Consider the following 19,654-nt stretch of genomic DNA (forward strand, 5'->3'; position numbering starts at 1 on the left):
TTATTATTATTACTATTGTTGTTGTTGTTGTTGTTAGTTATTTTAACTTTCCCCTTTTACCATGTGAGATTTTGTTATGTGGGATGGGGTTTGTAAATATTTATTCTATTTATTCAAAATGAACAAAAAAAACAATAAATANGTAACTTCACGGGATTGTTGTTGTTGTTGTTGTTAGTTATTTTAACTTTCCCCTTTTACCATGTGAGATTTTGTTATGTGGGATGGGGTTTGTAAATATTTATTCTATTTATTCAAAATGAACAAAAAAAACAATAAATAGAATTTGGGAAAAAAAAAAACCTCTCCATTTTGCTATATTGATTTAAACGGAAATGTTCGTTCATTCATTCTATGGATTTTATAATACAGACACGTGAAGTTACCTCCACCAGGATCTCTCTGCTGGTCAGCACACAGTTCTCATCGGGGAAAGTCTCACACAGGTGGTCAAAGGCGGCCATGTTTTCCCTGAAAACAAAAACCATCTGTTAAAGCAGATAAAGTCAATATTCACCTTCAACAACACTGCAGGCTCAAAAAGGGACTCAGGAAAAAAAAAGTTTTTCTATCATTACTCACTCTCCGTCAGCCTTCACCTGCTTCACACAGCAATCAAACACATTACAAAATGAAATTTAAGTACTTTTGCAAGTCCTTTTTCATTTTCAAGGACTTCATTCAAAGCAACTAATTAATTTTTAAATATAATTTATCTTAAAGATAAATAAATGACAGATAGATGAGTAGCCAATGTCTCAGTTTTCAGTGAAGGTCTCTTATCACACTCTCATATCTATTACAGTTTTCTGACCTGCTGACGGCGGCCCAGGTCTTCTTCAGACGATACACGGCGTTGGACTGCAGCGCGGACAGGATGGCCCTCAGAGAGGAGAAGTTCTTAATCTGTCTGCACTCCTGCACACGCAGAAAATACCAGAAAATGCTATTCTGTTGTGACCTTTTAAGAAAAGTAATGTTCACTTAATTCAATTAATGACATAAGGCGGGTTTCCATTACAGATTTGTGCAAAATTTAAGCGATATTTCAGAAATGTTGATAAAACAAAACGTTTTCCATTGAACGATGTTCTACCACTTCTCCTTTCACGATAACATCCCAGTAACCATGGCGATGGATGTTCAAAGCATTAGCAGGTTTATTTCTATTGCAGCCACCGCACTAACCGACATTATTTCCAATCGAAGGCAACACTGGCGTGTTACGTGAGCGATAATAGAAAAGCAAGCCACGTACGAGGGATTTCTGGGGGATGATAGTTCACGATTTTACAGAGAAATTGTCGATTCAAAACTTCCGGATGATTTGCTAAACTTTTGAAGAGTTATGCGACGCTGTAACACCTCTTGAAGCGCCTGCTGCATCACGCCCGATGGAGCCAGTTCCTAACGACAAGCTCAAAGCCATAGCATCATGTGACCTATAAAAGCCAAAAAAGTGCTTCCATCGCAGTTTCGTGAAAAATGGCTTTTTCCATTGCCTAAAATACGACCTCATGCGAGTGGAAAACTTTTATGCGATATATATTTATATTCACAATTTCATTTTGCACAATTTGAAGGTTAAAGGAAACCCGCCTATAGATGTCGTTTTGACCCTGACCTGAGCGATCGCGATCCACCTCTCGATGATGCGTGCCCTGTGGGCGGGGCTGGTGTGAAAGCAGCGCGGTGAGTTCGGGGCCGTGGAGGGGTACAGGAAGGTAGAGGAGGAGCTGGGTGATGAGATGGGAGAGGAAGTGGAAGGGCTGGGCGAGGACGGGCAGAGGAGGGAGGTGATGACACGGTTGGTGACGGCGTTGAACTGGGAGATGGTGGCGCGGACGGAAGGTGCCAGGTGTCGGTTCTCCTTCTTGTCACGCTGGGACCAGACGCAACCGAGGCAGTGGAAGGGCACGACCTTTACAAACAGCTCCAGGGGGACACAGAGGGGGACACAGAGGGGGACGCAGTGTGAACGAGTGATCCACATTAACACAGATATGAGAGATATTTGTTGATGTAACCTACAGCGTCCAATCGGGTCAGCTGCTCCGCCACTTCTCTCACAGGGAAGTCCATGAAGTCGCGTTTGTCTTCCTCCTTAGAGGACGTCTCTCCTCCGTCCTCCTGCTCTCTGTTCTCCTGCTGCGATGATTCATTGGCGTGCTGTGACGCAGGCTGGCTGCAATCTGTCAAACACAACAAATCATAAATGACAACGAAACAGGATACACACAGACGTTTATGTAATCTGCAGTTCAACGGGGACAAAATCTACAATCCCAGTTCACTGACTTCATGGTGAATACTTTGTTTTGCTAAATTATTTATCTCACATTTTGTCAAGACCTGACTTTTAGTTTGGCTTTTTATTGAACTTTATTTATCTATTGACTAGTTATTTAAATATTTTAGTCTGTTTTAGTTTTACTACTTCCTATAGTACATTTTATTTTATCATATTTAATATTTTAATATTTATTTGTCATTTTACTTTGTCCCGTTATCCCTCCATTTACCTTTTTTTCCCCATTTATTTTTCAATTTATTTTTTAACTTTCTATTTGTAGCTTTTGTCTTACCTGTGGTGTTTCCTCACTTATGGTAGCGTTTCTTCAGTTTCTGGCTTTAATGAATACTATTTGTGTGCATGTTGAAAATGAAAAGTACTATACCATTATGGTCTGATGGACTGATTGTTATAATCCATCATCTGTACAGTCCAGTTAATAATAGCAATAAAAATAACTAATTCTGTATCTGGGAATAATCTCGTATTACGTTGTACCTTGTTCCTGGAGCCTCTTGAGGAGCGTCTCGGCGGTGTGAGCCAAGCGTCTGAAGCAAAGGCGATGCCGTAAGTGGACGCACAGCAGCCGGAGGGCCTGGTACTGAGGGGGGTCGTGGAAGTCTTCACTGTATTCCTCCAGCCACAGCCGGATCACCGGGGGTAAGGTACTGATGGGATGATGGGGAAAATTAAGTACTGGATAAAGTCACAATCTTTTACTTATTTGTGGACTCATGGAACAATGCAGTTTTACTCCATCACACCCAATTATCCAAACTCAATCTGGACTGATGACAAATCCAAACCAATCTTTGCTAACGGAGGAGTGACCACACTCACCTGCGCGGGCAGATGGTTTTATCCAGGTTGGCCATTGAGTCATCTCTGAGGGGAGAAAGGTAAACACAATCATTTATTAGGTGAAAACTTCAGAGGTAATCAGAAGGAGTCTGTCTGTATTTGAGACTTATTTATGTCCTTTATGGCCAACGAATAATGTATCACTGATGGAAAAGGAAATGCTTTAAAGATAACATTGAAGTATCGATCCTGGCTTTTATTTTATTTATTTATCTAATTTTATCTCATTCTATTCCATTACTTTGATGTTTGTTATATTACTTGACCATTTATTTACCTTATTTATTGTTATTAATAATAATAATAATTAATGAATTATTTATGTATTTCAGTTAATTTATAATATGATGTTATTATAATTATTATTGTTCATTTTATTTTCTTTGTCTTTGTCGGCAATTTGTGACTGTATGAGTCATGTTTTGGTATATGCTTGAAATCTCAATAAAATTGTTTAAAAAAAGCTGAGAACTTGACGATCATGACTTGAGGGGAGAACATGGTGACAGTAAACATCCTGTCAACAACAGAAGTCCCGCGCCAGATCCGCTATAACTGTCCATCCTGTGGAAATGTCTAGCAACGCTCTGAGTGTCTGCAGAGACACTGTGTCCTCACAGAGAGACGAGCGTAAACAGACTGATGTCATCCTCAGGGAACATTTATGTCATCATAAAAAATATAAAAGCTGTTGAACTGAAGCATACTGACACTGGTGAATTTTACAGATACAAATGTTCAAAAGAACAATTTGGCCAGTTGTTGATACCATATCATTTTGGTGGTGTTGTTCGTAAAAAAATAAAAAGTTTTAATGTAACCTCATGTGAAAAACATCTTTTATAAAAAAAACTGCTTCAAAAGCCTTTTTACTATATACATTATCATTCCCTCTCTATTTTATGTAGCTTCGAAAACATCAAATTTCTCCTTCAATTCAGCTATATTTACTCAGGTTTCTTGCTTAAAACCATAATTTACTAGGTAACATTTGAACACGTTATGAGAACATTATAATTGACCTTTGCCGAATACTCATTTTACTGAAAAGAGCTTGACAACATAACGTAACTCAAAAGAAATAGGGTGTATCCCCTGACATGTTGATAGTGAGTTTACAGTGTGTTTTCCTCCTGAAGGTATCCTGGGAACAACTCTGTTCGTCTCACATGTTTCTGTTGTCCCCGTGAACTTTAAGGACACTGTTATACCCCTTTCCCATCAAATTAGCGTGTACACACGGGTTTTTCAAACACGGGTAAACCCGCTAAATACAGGCGAAAGACTGCACTGCCAGGAACATAAACTGCAGCACACAAGTCTGCTGTTCTGTCAGCTTTTGTGTGTATGTGTGTTTTGTTAGTGTGTCCGTGCGATGTCATGGACAGGCTGGAGAGCAGATGAAGGTAGACAGCAGCAGGTGCAGAAGTCTTTAAAAAACGTTCTAGTGGTTTCTTTTTTTTTTCTTATTCAGTCCCTTTTTTCAAACTTGGTGCAGATGTATTTAGATCGGTGTTTAAGTGCTGCTTAGGAGGAGATGGATGGTAATTAGTGTTGACACATCATTGCATCTCGCCAGTTAAGGAACTGAAATTACAGCGTTCACACGGGTTTTGTGTTCCCATCAATGCTGATCGGAGCTGGAGGTGTGAATGCTGATCACACGCAGTCTAATCGCATTAAAAGCCGAATGTTAGTGGATGTTAGGGTTTTTTTGTGCAGTGGGAATGAGGCTTTAGTCTCCAGCCCTGCATTTTAGCCTGCCCAAAATATATTTGACACAACAGAAAAACGTTGGCCATTGCTGATAAGCCAATGGCAGTCAACAAAGCGAACATCCGCCGATATCAATGCGTAGGTAATAAATCGGTGCATCCATAACTGACATGCTGACGCATTTGCAGAAATTCTGATCAAAAAACAAGAAATAAATTGTTACTTATGCATCACCTATCTAGTTACAGAGTATGCAGTTTAAAATTTAACAACAGCCACAAAATGTTACATCCTGTTCAGAATCCTTTAAGGCAAAAGAGGGAAAACACACATCCCAGGCTGACCTCAGAATAAAGCTCACAGGAAACCTGTTGCCACCAGCACCACAGATATGAGGGCGACTGTTTGACAAATAATACATCAACTGAACAGCTCTAATGACCACAGTTTCACACAGGCAGCCATGTGCAGTACATTCAACAGAAGTGAGGACACGAGAGAGACAAATACCTGGAAGGTTGCAGAAAAAAAGACTTCTTTAGGAAATCTCCACTTACTCCTCTGTTGTTGTGGAACATTGAAAACCAAAGAAGCTTTCTGTGTCTAACCCTCAAGTTTATTATTTACATTCCTCACTCGGGCAAATTAAATGAGTGTTTCAGGTCACAGAGCTTCAGGCAGGTGCATAAGCACCTCCGCTGGGTGTGCAGGGTGGAGTCAGGATCACACTGGAATGAAACAAAACTCCTGACTGCTTTGTTTCATTTATGATAATAAGAAGTCAACAGAGCTTTGCCTCTTGAATAGCTGAGGAGACGCACCAAAGATTTGAAATAGCTGTCATGTTTGGAAATCTGAGGTGTGCATCTGGCATGTTGTAAAACCTGGCTATGCTCCATCGTATTTGCATACAGTGACAATCTTTCTAAAAGTAACATACGCTGGAAATTGATGCCAATTGGCTATGAAGAAATTATAAAAACCCTTAAATCTCTTTGTGGCTTCTGCACGTTGATGTGAACGGGAACAAGAATTAAACTGTCTACTTTGTCGGTGATGTCTCATGTTTTGGGAGAAAATACAATATATGCAGCGAAAAGTAAGACCAGAGATTTCTTTGCTTGGATCAACGACACGGTGGAACTGTTAAGACGGCGGAGAACAGAATGGGAGTCTTTAAAATGTGGTGTCACATTAGAGCGTTACTGGCAAGGACCGTTATCCGTCGCCAATGGGAGCCGTGGCGATGGGAAAGGAGTACCCCACGTAAGAAGGATGGTCAAGGTGCGAGAGCCTAGCTGCCATCACTGATAAGACCCAATCAGGAAGTAAACGTGGCTAATTGTTTCATTGCTTTCAAAAGTCTCCATGTCCACACTGAGAGCCCTGACACACCAAGCGGACAGTCAGCTGTCATTGAGTATCCGTCGCCAGAAACATTAAAAATACACCAACACATATGGGCCTGCAACTTCCTCAGGATGGAATTAGGATTGGGCGGAAAAAGGTGCAAGCAGATACGTGTTGGTGATTTTCAATGTTTCTAGCCCTATGAATTAAAGGTCTTTTATGCTTTTAAACCATCTTGAGTGCCTGGACCTCCATCTTTTATACCACTGTCCACTGTTTTTGTTTTTTGGTTACAAGCTCCTCCTTTTTTTGAAGTATTCCTTTCCATGAGTACCAGTAGTTTGAGGGACACCAGAAACACTCCTGCTGCCTCTCAAAATAAATATGTCAAAACAGCTGTCTAAAAACTTCATGTTGAAAACAACCTACCTACTAAAAATTAGGCGTAAAAAATAAGTTAAAAACAAGAAATAAAACTACAGGAGCAGAAAACATGTCAACATACTCAAGTTTCCAGTTTCCTGTCTTCAAGCTAAACTAATGGCTCCAGCTTCATAATAACCTCCAATTCATATTTATGTGATCAAATTTACAAAGACATATTGTTAATGTTCTTCATATATATGTTGTTTTTCATCTGAGAGTCTTAACAATAAAGATTTTAGACTAGTACTTTAGTTTTAAGCATAGCAGCTGAAGGTGCATTTAATCCTATGATGTAAATGTGCGGTGGGTTACTGTAATCAAATGTACATTTATTTTTAGATAAGACTGACATGATGTCCACTAAAAAGGATGTGAGAAAATAATATGTGTGATTTGTTTCTTACCCCTCATTACTTAAATTATATTTAAAAAATGTAAATAATGAATGCATTTTTTACCAGGTATCAGGGGGTTAAATGAACTGGCGAGACAGTAATCTTCTAATCTCTCTGAAAAAAGCAAATACGTGTATTTCCAATTTATTTTTGAAAAAACAGCATCTCCGTGACGATAAATCTTTGGTGCTGAACTGATCCCTCTCTGAGTTGAACAATGGGCTCATACGTGGGCTCACAGATCAGCTGACTGAGCCCTCATGATTTTTGTTAACGTGTGTCTCACGTCAACAAAAGTCTCCCTCAGCGTCTCACCTCTGAAACAGCAGCTCGATGAGGGTGCTGGTGGAGGTGAACGCCCTGTAGGTGGAGAGGAAGACGCGGAGGTAGTCGGGCTCCTGGTGCTCGGCGTCCAGCAGGTGGGTGACCAGACGCTCCAGGGTGGCGGCCTTCAGCCTGCGCACCTTCACCGTGTGGTACTGCACGAAGCTGAAGGCGGTGGGGAGCTCGGAAGTGTCCGAGCTTGGCAGGACGGGCTCCCGGCGCAGAGTGATGCCAAACACAGCCCCGTCCTCCTCCTCCTCCCCCCACTCCTGCACCGGGTCCTGCAGGACAGAAAGCAAGGTCATCAAGATCTGGCAGATAATGCTCCTTATTTCATGATAATGCAGATTAAACAGGCGCTAAAATCTTGACACATACAGCAAAACAGACACAATAATTATCTGAAATTAGAGAGAAATGTACAACACAACAAGAAACCTTTACAGAGTTTTTCCTAATCCCAAACACTCGCTGCTCAACTGAAATACTGTGACAAAAAACTCATGACAAATGGTTTAGGCCTTCAGACCGAGTCAGTTCGTTAAAAAGGCCAAACTCAACGTCGATTAACCTCATTCTCGAGATTCTGCTTGTGACCCAGCCTTGAACGCTGACGCAGACAGACACCTGGTGACTGCAGCCATCACCGCGTAATGAAGCATTCACTGACACTACTGTTTACGTCCACAAACGCCGGGACACTGAAGTGACCCATGACACAGTTTGACACCATTTTTTTCTTAATTTATTGGATTTAAAATAAAATGCATGCCCTGAAAACATTAAATAACAAAAAACAATATATTCCAAGTTATATTTACAACTTTATGAGACTTTTAAATGTCTCTAAAATTATATTTATGACTAATTTTACAGTATCGACTATAAGTTTAATTAAATTATAATTTAATTAATTATTTTAAAAACAGATGTTACCAATTGTTTGGAGGTTTTACACTGCAATGCCAGAAAAAAAGCACTTAGTAAAATCCTACTCTCCATATTGAGACTTTTGAAATTTGATATACGACACTGTAACACCAATTAGGACCTTATTTTTAGATTCATGAATTCAGTGTCTTTAAAGACTTTTTAAGGATCTGCAGAAAACTTGTTTCTACCTGTACAGACTGACAGCAGGTAAACATTTACCTTCAATCTACAACACATGTTTCAAAACCACATAGAGATGATAAAAAGTGCCAAAAGAAACCACGAGGTCTTTCTTTGACCTGGACGGGTTTTGAGTGGAACAAGTGAATCACTGACTCTTAACTGTAGGTGATATGACAACAATACTATCACAACAATTATTGAAGCATTAGCGTGTTATTTGATAAAATACATCTGGAGTCACATGATTTTATGTTGATTTTACTTTACAAAATTGTATAACTACACTACAAAAAATATCCAGAATATTCCCAAATATTAAATATCTCAGTGATGGGCCTCAATACATTTATTTAGATTTTACAAAGTAGATGTATTAGTTATCTTTATATTATACTTTAAAAATGAAATAATCATTTGTCCTTGATCCTGCTGCATCTTTTTGGAGTTTAAGGTTGAGTTAAAAAAAGTCTCACAGCCTCAGAAATGAGGTTTCTGAGGCTGCTCTGTAGTCTGGTGGTACCTCTCAAATCATCTTTCAGTTCTGCAAAACAATAACCAATATAAATAAATAAAAATAATTATTTAAAAATAACAACAACAATCGATATGTGAGAAAACGGAGGAAAAAAAGAACAAAAAAAATGAAACACAGATATTAAAAGGTAGACATACAGATATTGGATGAATACAGTATTATTTATCTGGTATTTAACATTTTAAGGCATAATCTTCCCATCTGTCAGTCTTTCTATAGAAGAGGCCACTTTTCATGGTTTTATAACCCAGTCCTGATAATAATGGCTGCTCTCTCTTTTCCATCCCTTCAATAAAACGCCTTCCAATGTAATGTAAGTGTAAGTCGCAATGTAAGTGTGTGGTACGTTTACGGATGTGTTCGCTTTTGTTATTTTGATGTATGGAAATGTGACATGATTGTTGTTGAAAACCAGTTTCCCCACAGGAACAAATACAGTATCTATATATCTAAAGTCTGTAGGTCACCATTATGGCAGTCTGCATCAGTTCTGCATTTCCATAATCTTTCACCGCTAAAGGGTCAAGAACAAATAAGAATTGCTGGAAATCTCATTAATACAATAGTGGATTTGTGGACCCAGTCCAGGATTTTGATTTGAACAAGTCTTTTATATCTAGCTTGTTACGAAAAGCTTAAATATTTCTTCTTGATAGTTCAATGCTGCTGGAAGTGTGATAACCTGGCAGACGTTGATGCGTGTAAACTTTTACACGTGACAGCAGAACAAACACCTCCAGATGAGACTGTGTCACGTTTACAGTGATGATAAACAATTTAAATTATGGCCCAGCACCAAGAGTGTTATTTCCACTGTCACACCCCAGTGGAGGACAGTATGTGCAGTGTCAGTGAAAATACACGAGAACCAAAACTGACAAAAATAGCCCAGAGGTTGTTGAGGAAATGAAGCCAAGCTGCTGAATCTGACCCTCACAGATACCTGCAAGTCTCCCCATCTTCAACAACCACTCACTGCTCAGGAATGGGACCATGGCTGCAGGAAAACAGTGTGTCCATGCAGGCTACTCATGATGCTAAGTGGCACATACTTGTGTAACAATAGAGGCAGACCATGCTGAGAACACCACATGACAGAAACTGAGACAAAGAGACACTGGTCTACATGAGTGAAACCATCAAATATCAATATTTGTCCTGGTAAACAATGCAACCAGAGAATGATTAGCAGCTGACACGTGTTAAAAGCAAATAAAAACATGTGTTAACCACTTGAAACTTGAGGCGCAAATTGGCTTGATTTCTTTTAACAACATGGGAAGAGGGCAATAAGCAACAAAAGAAAAAATGAGAAATTAGCAAAAAAGCAAACAAAAATACAATGAAATTACCAAAAAATTGCAAAACATAAATAAATAAAATTAATAATAATAAAATAATACAATTTAAAAAAGTATACATTGAGCAGCTTTGCAAAAAATTAGTAAAAAAAAGTGAAATAAATAAATAATAGGAAATGACTTCAAACAATGCTTGAATAACAGTTCTGTCACATCATTTTCAATGTATAATTATGATATAAAATGTAGTTTTCTGGACATTTTATCCTGGGTTGTTTAAAAAAAAAAAAAAAAACTTTTCTAAAAAATTCTACAAATTTCTTGCAAATTGTTCATTGCCTTTTCCTCCATGTTTTCTTTAAAGATAAAACTATTTTGCTTAGGGTTCAAAGGTGTAAATACTTTTGAAAGGCGTCGGATAGCAGCACAAAAAACTGATGTCGAATCAGGTTTCTTAAAAAATAAAAAGTTTGACAACTTAAATTATTGAAACTCCAAAGAACCGAGCACATTTTATTTCACCTACCATCGATAAGTGCCATTTTCCCATGTTTGTGTTGCTCTCAGAGAGAAGAAATCCCAAATTTAACTCCTTCAACTGAAGCTCGAGCGGAAATTAAGGAATAAACTGCGTCCTCCGACATTTGACTTCAGTCTGAATTTCCATTTTTGAAAATTAACAGAACAAAACACGATAAAGCAAAGAGCTGAACTGAGTGCAGACACGTTGAGGAGCAGTTTCACTGATCTGCGGACCAGTCTGACAGCCGGAGGAGGAGGGCACGAGGGCCGTATTTCAGTGGGCGGGGCAAACGACACAGGTGTGGGCGGGGCTATGTGTAATGACCAATGAGCACAAGGGTAATAAAGGCATCAGTTATTATCGTGAAGATTTTAAAAATGAGGCCACCACTGACAAAAAAATGATTGCTACAAGCAGAGGGCTACCAAACAACTGAGCAAATTAGGAAAAAGTTAGTGGGCTACCTGAAAGCCTAAGCCTACTATTATCATTACTTCATTTACCATATTATTTAAAATTAAGTAAATATATATTTCATTTAAGGGTTTTCAAACATATTCAGTGTCTTTTGAATGCATTGTTATGCAGATATCACATTGGAAAAATGCTCAAAGTCCAAAAGGTCATTTATTTGAATGGGGCTTACTGTAAAATTTAAAGCTGATGTTGACAACTTTTATAAAAAATAACTTACATTTTCTTAACCCTTTGAGCAAATTTTGGTTTCATTACTCTGGGAAAAAAGGCAAATGCTAACTTGGCGTGAAATGTACCAACAATTGCAAGAAATTAGTAAAAGGTGACAAGAAAATTACTCTAAAATTGTTCAAAAAAGAGGGAAGGATTATTGAAAAAATATCCCTCCCAAAAAGGGAAAAATGTCCAGAAAACTATATTTATAATTATATTATTTTCACATTCAAATTGTTACAAATTAATATACAATAAATACACATATATATTTTAGCACTTTTGTCATTTTCTTGTTTGTTTCTCTTTTTTTAAAACTTATTTTCAGATAATTTTCTTGTAACTTTTTTTCTCATTTCTTTGCAAATTTTTGGGCTGTTTCTTGTTAAGTTCTTCCCTTGCTTTCGAAAGAAGTCAAAACAATTTGTTCAGCTTTCAAAGGGTTAAACTGTTACGATATTTACACAGCAAAGTCTCTCATTTTACAGTTAAACATTAAAAATAGTTTCTGAAGACATTTCAGGTGAGAAATGGGTAATGCAATTACAGAATTTGATTCATATTTAATCAGCACTGCATGTTTTAACAGTTTGACTCTAGTTCACAAGCAGTGAATGACATGATTGACAGCTGCGTTAGAGTCTCTTTGGCTCTGATTGGTTGTTTCTGGTGCGCTGCGGCAACAGGAAGAGGAGGAGAAACATGTCTTTCTTTGGTTGAATTTATGTGGGGACATCAGGTGACAAAAATTAAAAGTCAGGACTTCTAATGCCAACATCAATTTGATAAAGAATACTTATGATAGATGATGCTGATATTTTGTTGGTTTTAACTTGTGTTGTAAAAAACACCAAAATCCATCGTCAACCAAATGTCTCATGCTAACATCATCTTGATGTAGGATAATTAGATTTAGTCATATTATATAGAGAATTAACTCAACATCTGCAAAAATTTAAACTGTTAACTGTTAACATCTAGTTAAACTCTTAAAATATTGTCAACCACATTTTTGTTCTAACCAAAATTGAATTTTTTAAAAATGTAATTTAATTTGATGAGTAGAAGATACACAACTGGCCTCATGCCAGACAGCATATATAAACAAAATTTGTCTTATTTTTGCTCGTATCCAGGATTCGCTCAATTTCACGAACGCAGAGGTTCTTCTTTCAGCCCTTGTTGGTATCATGTCTCCAGTCTTGGCCATATGTCTCTGCACACGGCACAAAACCTGCCCTTACGTAGTGTTTAGGGGGTGTTACTGATGAAATAGGTGACTTATTATCAAGTGGGATTTAGCATTGAGCACACCTGCGTAAGAGCAGATTTGGGTGTTAAAGAGCATTTAGTGCATCTGGAGTTGACTTCTATTATATTTTCTGGTAAGAGAAAATAGAAGAGAAATTTAAGAGACTGTCGCTGCATGAGGCCCAATGCATTAATGAGGTCTTACAGTATCTGCATGGTGCAGTAATATCCACGTGTAATGTGTGTAATATGTAAACAAGTGTTGCAAAAAAAAACACTGAATCCAAGACATCAAATGTTTATATATTCCAGTTTTGGGTTCACCTAATGTACGTGATGGATTTCATCATTGTAGACTAAGTGTCTGACAATACTGTGACATCTGGTGGCCACAGAGTAAACATTAAAAAGATGAACTTTCAAGTATTCCTCAAGCGCTCTGTCTGGATGAAGAACAGGCTCATCAGCTTCAAACTTGCCTCACATTCATCAAGAAATCATCTCAGTCTCTGCTTCTAAAGAATTCAGTTGATTTTTATACATTATTATTATTTTGTGCAGTGTTAGATACTCACACTGCTCTTCACAGAACAATGCACTTTTTAAAATCAAGCTTTAAAAAATATTATTCATTAAAATGATTTTCTACTTTCATTAACTTTATTTTTTTAACCAACATGAGTCCTAATCATAAATATAAAATATGAATTAATTTTTAGTTTGAAATGCCTTTTTTGTCACGATGCCACTATGTTTTTAGATGAAAAAAATATATATATTATTTTCAATATACTTTATGCAAATTAGGTTTTCTTTAAATGATCACAGCATGAAATATGTCAATGATTTGCAGCAACATGATTGTGACAGGGCACCTAGTGGAAACATAGTTGCCAAATATGGTAAAAAAAAAGACATCATCAGGTGGAAAATGGTGAAATATACAAATTCTGAGGCAAAAGCCCAGAATGACACCCAGAAATAATATTATGCATGTTTTTATGCTTTGATGGTGAGATGAAAAATTGCAGTTTGAATGGGTTTAAATGGTGCATTTTATTTTGCACTTAACAGTATGAACTAAATAATTTTGTTAACACTGTGTATTTTAGACTCTGAGCTGAAAATTGTATGCCATTTTACTGGAAATGATGCACGATGCAGAAGGAAATGATCTGCCAATGAGAGGCTTGTTTGAGGCTGACGTCACCATGCCGGGAACAGGACATCTCAGTGTCTCTGTTTCTAAAGAATCCAGTCAGGACAGTTTTTCTCAACAGCCTCTGAAGTCCCTGCCCACGGTGTCAGAGGCGTGGTGGTGACATACCACATGAAACAGGTGTGTTATGTTCCTATAAAGTAACTCTGACTTCAAGGCAGCACGAAATGCTGAAATGCAAAATGAAAGAGCTGCCAGTGCTGAAAACTCTGCATTTAATTACACCCAAACACAAACTGACTTGCAGCAACACATTGCGGTAAAACCAAGCTAAGCAGATGGGACATCTTTAATCAGGCTGTCCATCGCTTTTTCAGCTCAAATAATAATGAGCTTGTTGTTTCTCTAATGAGTCTCTCTCTGAACTGAAAATCTACCATCATTCCTCCACACTTGCCCCCCCGTCTCTCTGCAGAGGCAACAAAAGAGCAGAGAAAGTCCTCAATTAGACCTCATTAGACACATGAATGGCTGATGAGGTGACAGGCGATCAACAAGCAGAAGCATGCATGCAAGATAACGCCGAAACATGCTGGTTTAAGTCATGCATTTAAAGATCTCACATGATTAAAATGCTTATTTTAGCTGGGAATACACAGCACACCCACAGGAAGAAGATAAACTTCCTGGAGAGTCTGCTTGTAGTTTGGTGTCACTAAACATCTGCTGGTGTTGATGACGTCCTGAGGGAAAAAATGTTGCGCTGAATGGGAACAACAGCAAAAGTTCCCAGAGAGATACCTGACGTGAACTATAACTAAATATATGACGGCTCTTCCGTCACAGGTGTGTGTGTGTGTGTGTGTGTGACTCACCGGCAGGCCAATTACCCCAAATAATTCACTAAGAAATGACTTACATTTCAATGGAGGCTACATACAATAATAATCTAATCTAGGAGGGAGTTAATCAAAATGAAGATTTAAATCTGAGCTGTTATTCATTTAAATCACACCACTATTAAACCAACACGTTGATGGGAGATTTGACGGCAGCATACTAGAATGCCGACACACACCCGGCCTCGTTACACGCACATCATTTGTAACAACGCTGGAGCGATTTCTCAATAAATCACACCCATCCCTACGACGCGTTATTATGGATCCCACTGTTATGCTAGTACTCGTCATACTGACACAGTGAGGTCAGATGCGGTTAGAATTAGGGCAAAGAGGTCGTGGTCAGGGCTGGTACCACTTGCCAATGTCAGATATTTATTAAGATTAAAGTGGTAAATGTATGAAAAATAAACTCACTGCCTCAAACTGAAGTCAGGTGACGTAGTATTTAGGCTGAAACAGTATGAGATTTTCACAAAAAAAATGTTGTTATTATCAGTCAGAACGACTAAAGGAATCAAAATACAAGGGTTAGTTTTGGTTGAACAAATGTTGTATGACTGTCCTTAAAGAAGTGAAAGTTTTTTTTTCATTTAAGTATGATTAAAAACATCTCCGTTTTGAAAAACCTTAATAAAGGTGAGAGTTTCTGGCCAGTTGCATTTTTTTCCAATATCATAAATAAGAAAAATGTACACGGTATAATAACTGTAAGCTTTCACATCATGGTGTACCTTAAAACCAGTATATCACTGCAACCCTACGTGGTATAAAAAGCAACAAAGTTCATAGAAAAAGTGACATTGTGGATGAATGGGTCAGTAAACCGTGTTCAATTCCCATGTGAGCCCACACCAACTAATTATTTTCCTTTTTTACGTTGTATAAAGCTGCTGATTGCACACCGTGTTGATAAACTTTAGCAGAAAAGCTGAATATTTCGTGATAATGTCACACTAGGATGCCCATGAATATACACCAGGGTGCAAACAGCCACCACACTGGCTCTTTATCCAACACTGGCGGGAGTTTTAAAAAAAGTGAGGTTTGAGGAGCAGCTCCAACAGGAAACTGCAGCACCTCTCGACTGCAAAAGATCATAACAGAAGAATCCCACACTGACAATCACAGAAACATTGTTTGGTGTTGTCCTGTCTCACCTCGCACTGTCCATCAGTGTCCAACGACTGGAAGCCCGTCAGCCACACGCCGGGCTCCGTGTCCGTGTGCACGTCCACGCAGTGACTCGGCCTGAGCCAGAGCAGCTTCTTCATCCTGCCCACTCTGCTGCGGAGGCCGCGGGACTCCCCTCCATCAGCGCCTCCGCACACAGGAATAATAATCCTCATCTCCCGCTCTGTGTCACGCTATGGGCCCACACACACCTCGTCAGATCTCTCCCACACCTGCTGCTTCATCTGCGCCAAGGAGGAAAGCGTGGACACATTAGGCAATCCCCTCTGTAACGTTTTATTGAAATTTGATGTTTCTGTACAACCATTAAAGATGGTCAGCTGGAAAACTTAGCAGATGACACTTTTACACTTTCTGCTCCTAAACATTTCAGTTTCATTACACAAAGATCAGTCCCACAAAACTCGGTAAGTGGTCGTTGAACTTGGCCACAAAATTATTAGATTTACACTGCTGGAACAGAAATAGGATTTAGGTTTCAGTCGAATTCAATACATTACACTGTAAAAAAGAAATTATTTGTATTAACTTTTTTTATTTAAATTTTTTAAATTTATTTTTTTAATTTAAACTTAAAAGAAGTTAGTGTTTGAGAAAACAAGTCAAATCACTGCAAAATTACCTAATACAGTCTCCTTAAATTCAGTCAACTTAATATTTTTAGGTAGCCTGCACACTAGCTTTTTTAAGTTAGTGCAGGAGCTGCACGTTACAAAAACATACATAATCTTAATTTATTCAATTTCCTGTGTAACAAAAAGGGCACATTAAAGCTCTGAACCAAGCATGTAGGTTTCTTTTTAATACCGGGGGAAACGTATAAAACCGGGGTTGCAGAATCCTCTGCTAGAAAACTTTGAGCTGATAAATTTTATCCACCAACTTGTGCCTTTTCTGCATATTGTCCTCCGCTAATTTCATGTTTTGATTGTGGGACAGATGCACGTTCTAAATACTGAAGAGGACGTGTCCCCTGTGTCCCCCCCAGACATCTACAACTACACTCTAAACCAAAAGAGAGACCAGTGGACCAAAGTTGGCCCCCATAAGGTTTGATTTGGCCTGCCAGAGGTTTCTATCAACAAAAATTATGTCATTAATGTTTAAAAAATATCACATACATAACTGTATATGCTGCCGTATTTCTGTATGGTAAAATTGCTCCTTAAATATGTAGAACCCCTAATTATTAATTGTTGTCATAATCCTCGCTGTGCCGGCAGAGTGACACTTTGCAAAGAAAGTCAGTTTGGCATGAGTGAGTAACGAGCATTTCACATCACATTAATGCAACATAAACACAACAGGCTACAACACAACTGATGTTTGCTTTTGGCTCATTGGTACATGATCTAAGCTGCGGTTGTTTTTTACAAACTACATAAATGAGAGATCATTTTTGTTTGTTTTTTTCTGAATATTTTTTGGCATATATACTATATTATTTCAGAATTAGTCATTTTCAGTGACTGTCTCAATTGCAAAAATGTACAATATACACTACTGACATGAAGCCCTCGACATTTTTTAGTCAATTTCTATTGCTAAAATCAAAGCAAAACTCATTTTGAGTAGCTCCTTTGTCATTTGTAGTTTGTTTTTAAGAGGGAAAAAACTGATTAAAGTCATAGTTTGGTGTGGAATAAAAGGAGATTTTATTTTTAGGCAATATCGCCCCGCTGTATTGTAACACTCATTTTTCCTGCTATTGCTGTTTTTGAAATTAATATTTTAGTATTTTGTCATATCATCAAGAATATCATTATCCCAAAAATACCCTAAAATATTGTGTCTTGTGTCAAATATTATTTTAGGGCCATATTGCCCAGCCCCAGATGACTGACAAAGCGCTCTAGCCTACATAGTGTACATTATATTAACTTCATTTGTATGATCGTTAATGCAGCCTTAAATGGCTTCAAAAAAGCAACATTACGAGAATAATCAATGAAAATATGAAGTCTGTAATGGCATACAGAATATAACTTTCTCATCAACACCCAAAACCATAAAACAACCCCATTAAATTATTCTCTAATAAGGTACAAAATACAAATATTCACAAACAATCATAGCTATTGAGGACAATCTTTCCTCTACAGCATCCCCAATAAAAACATTTTAAAAGATATTAAATTAATTTAAACTATCCGAAAATTATAAATAGTTACTTAACCATAATGTTGGTCCCTCTGATTTGCGATGAAGTCCATGTTCAGAGCAGTTTGTCCGGCCACAGTGATCATGCAGAGACGGTGTGAAAGTTGGATGAAAGAGACTCTGGCATTTATCACTGAGGACTGATTGTTCTTTGTGTTGGTGGGTGGATGATGCTCCGGGCGCGTGTTTGTGTGCGCGTGTGAGTGAGTGAGTGTCGGATTGGCCTCTTTCCTGGTTGGCAGTGATATATAACTTCATTTTGATTTAATTTCACATCCCATCATTCCAGCTCACCGGCCTCCTCGTTAGGTTAAAGCACAGAGTCTGTGTCCTCATTTTCACCCCCACAGACGCCGACGCTCACATGTTTGATTTGAAGTGCAAAGAAATGCAGATTCACCCACATTTTTATCTTTTTTCAGGGTAAAATGGAGCTCATTTAAACTCGACCTGCTGATAATAGTCAAAAGTTGAATGTTTCTTACCTGTGGGTTGGTGACAGCACACCGTTCAGACAGGGTGCACCTATAAAAACGTGACAAATCCTGCATTTAAGGCCTCCACAGAGTGCTGATACATGTTGGATCGGGGCCTGCTGGCAGGAGGTTTTGAGGAAACCCGCTCACGCTGCTGGCAGCGATTCAAATCCTGCAGCAGGAGGCTCAGGCCCGCCTCCTCTTCTGATTGGCCCAGCAGCTAAAAAAGGAAAAATACCAATAAAATAACTTTCAACAGCTAAATATTGATATATTGATGAATTGTGGATGTATTTGGCCTGCATAGCATACTTTAATATGGAAGCACATACTGATCAGAACTAAAATTAAAAATAACAACAACAAAAAAGAGAAAAAGGACATTTGCTTTTTCATTTAAAACAAAAAAGCCCCAGTAAGTTATCATAACTCAAATGATAAAGCAAATTTTAAAATGAAAATGCATTTACAGTAAGGCTTTTAAATTTTCCTGCAGCAAAGTTCTTTTGGACCCCCGGGGGTCCCAAAAAAAGGGGGAATAGTTTTATAGCAATAATTATTAATTTTATATTTGATTCACAAGACATGAGCCTTATGTAAGAGTCATAACAGTGATGGCTCTGGTCATGGGTTTCAGTTTCTCCACGATTATCTGCCGTAGTTGACAACTATGGGAATTTGCTTTTAATCATATTTAACTAAAATCTTTTCAGATGGAAGTCCATGAAGCGAAAAATAATCAAATGACTGTCTGTGATCTGCTGCGTATAAATGTAAGGTCTGTGTCACAAAAAGGTTGAGGTCTAAATTATAATTATTCAGATAAATATTTCTCTAATCTTTGATTTTCTTGTGAAATACAGGCATCTGCCTGATTGCACCAATTGTGTGTCAGTCAATCACAGTTGCTGTGGTAACCATGTTTAAGATGTCAGCTGGACAGTTAAAGAGAGAGAAATCATTATCTGGCATGCAGTAATGT

The 19,654-nt window shown here is 38.1% G+C and overlaps 1 protein-coding gene across 1 annotated transcript in view; it reads right to left on the bottom strand.

The window, feature by feature from the left end:
* Positions 1 to 18,844, bottom strand: part of rgl3a (ral guanine nucleotide dissociation stimulator-like 3a) — a 27,162-nt gene extending 8,318 nt beyond the window's left edge. Inside the window, exons 1-9 of the mRNA XM_042484427.1 lie at positions 18,682 to 18,844; positions 16,003 to 16,260; positions 7,357 to 7,646; positions 3,134 to 3,178; positions 2,792 to 2,961; positions 2,032 to 2,192; positions 1,625 to 1,936; positions 815 to 918; positions 387 to 471 (exon numbers count right to left, since the gene is read on the bottom strand). Coding sequence (XP_042340361.1) covers positions 387 to 471; positions 815 to 918; positions 1,625 to 1,936; positions 2,032 to 2,192; positions 2,792 to 2,961; positions 3,134 to 3,178; positions 7,357 to 7,646; positions 16,003 to 16,191 — 1,356 coding nt within the window. The 5' untranslated portion in view covers positions 16,192 to 16,260; positions 18,682 to 18,844. The remainder of the gene's footprint in view (positions 1 to 386; positions 472 to 814; positions 919 to 1,624; positions 1,937 to 2,031; positions 2,193 to 2,791; positions 2,962 to 3,133; positions 3,179 to 7,356; positions 7,647 to 16,002; positions 16,261 to 18,681) is intronic.
* Between the last annotated feature and the right edge of the window lie 810 nt (positions 18,845 to 19,654).

Source organism: Plectropomus leopardus, chromosome 4, assembly GCF_008729295.1.
Source record: "Plectropomus leopardus isolate mb chromosome 4, YSFRI_Pleo_2.0, whole genome shotgun sequence".
Classification (NCBI taxonomy): Eukaryota; Metazoa; Chordata; class Actinopteri; order Perciformes; family Serranidae; genus Plectropomus; species Plectropomus leopardus.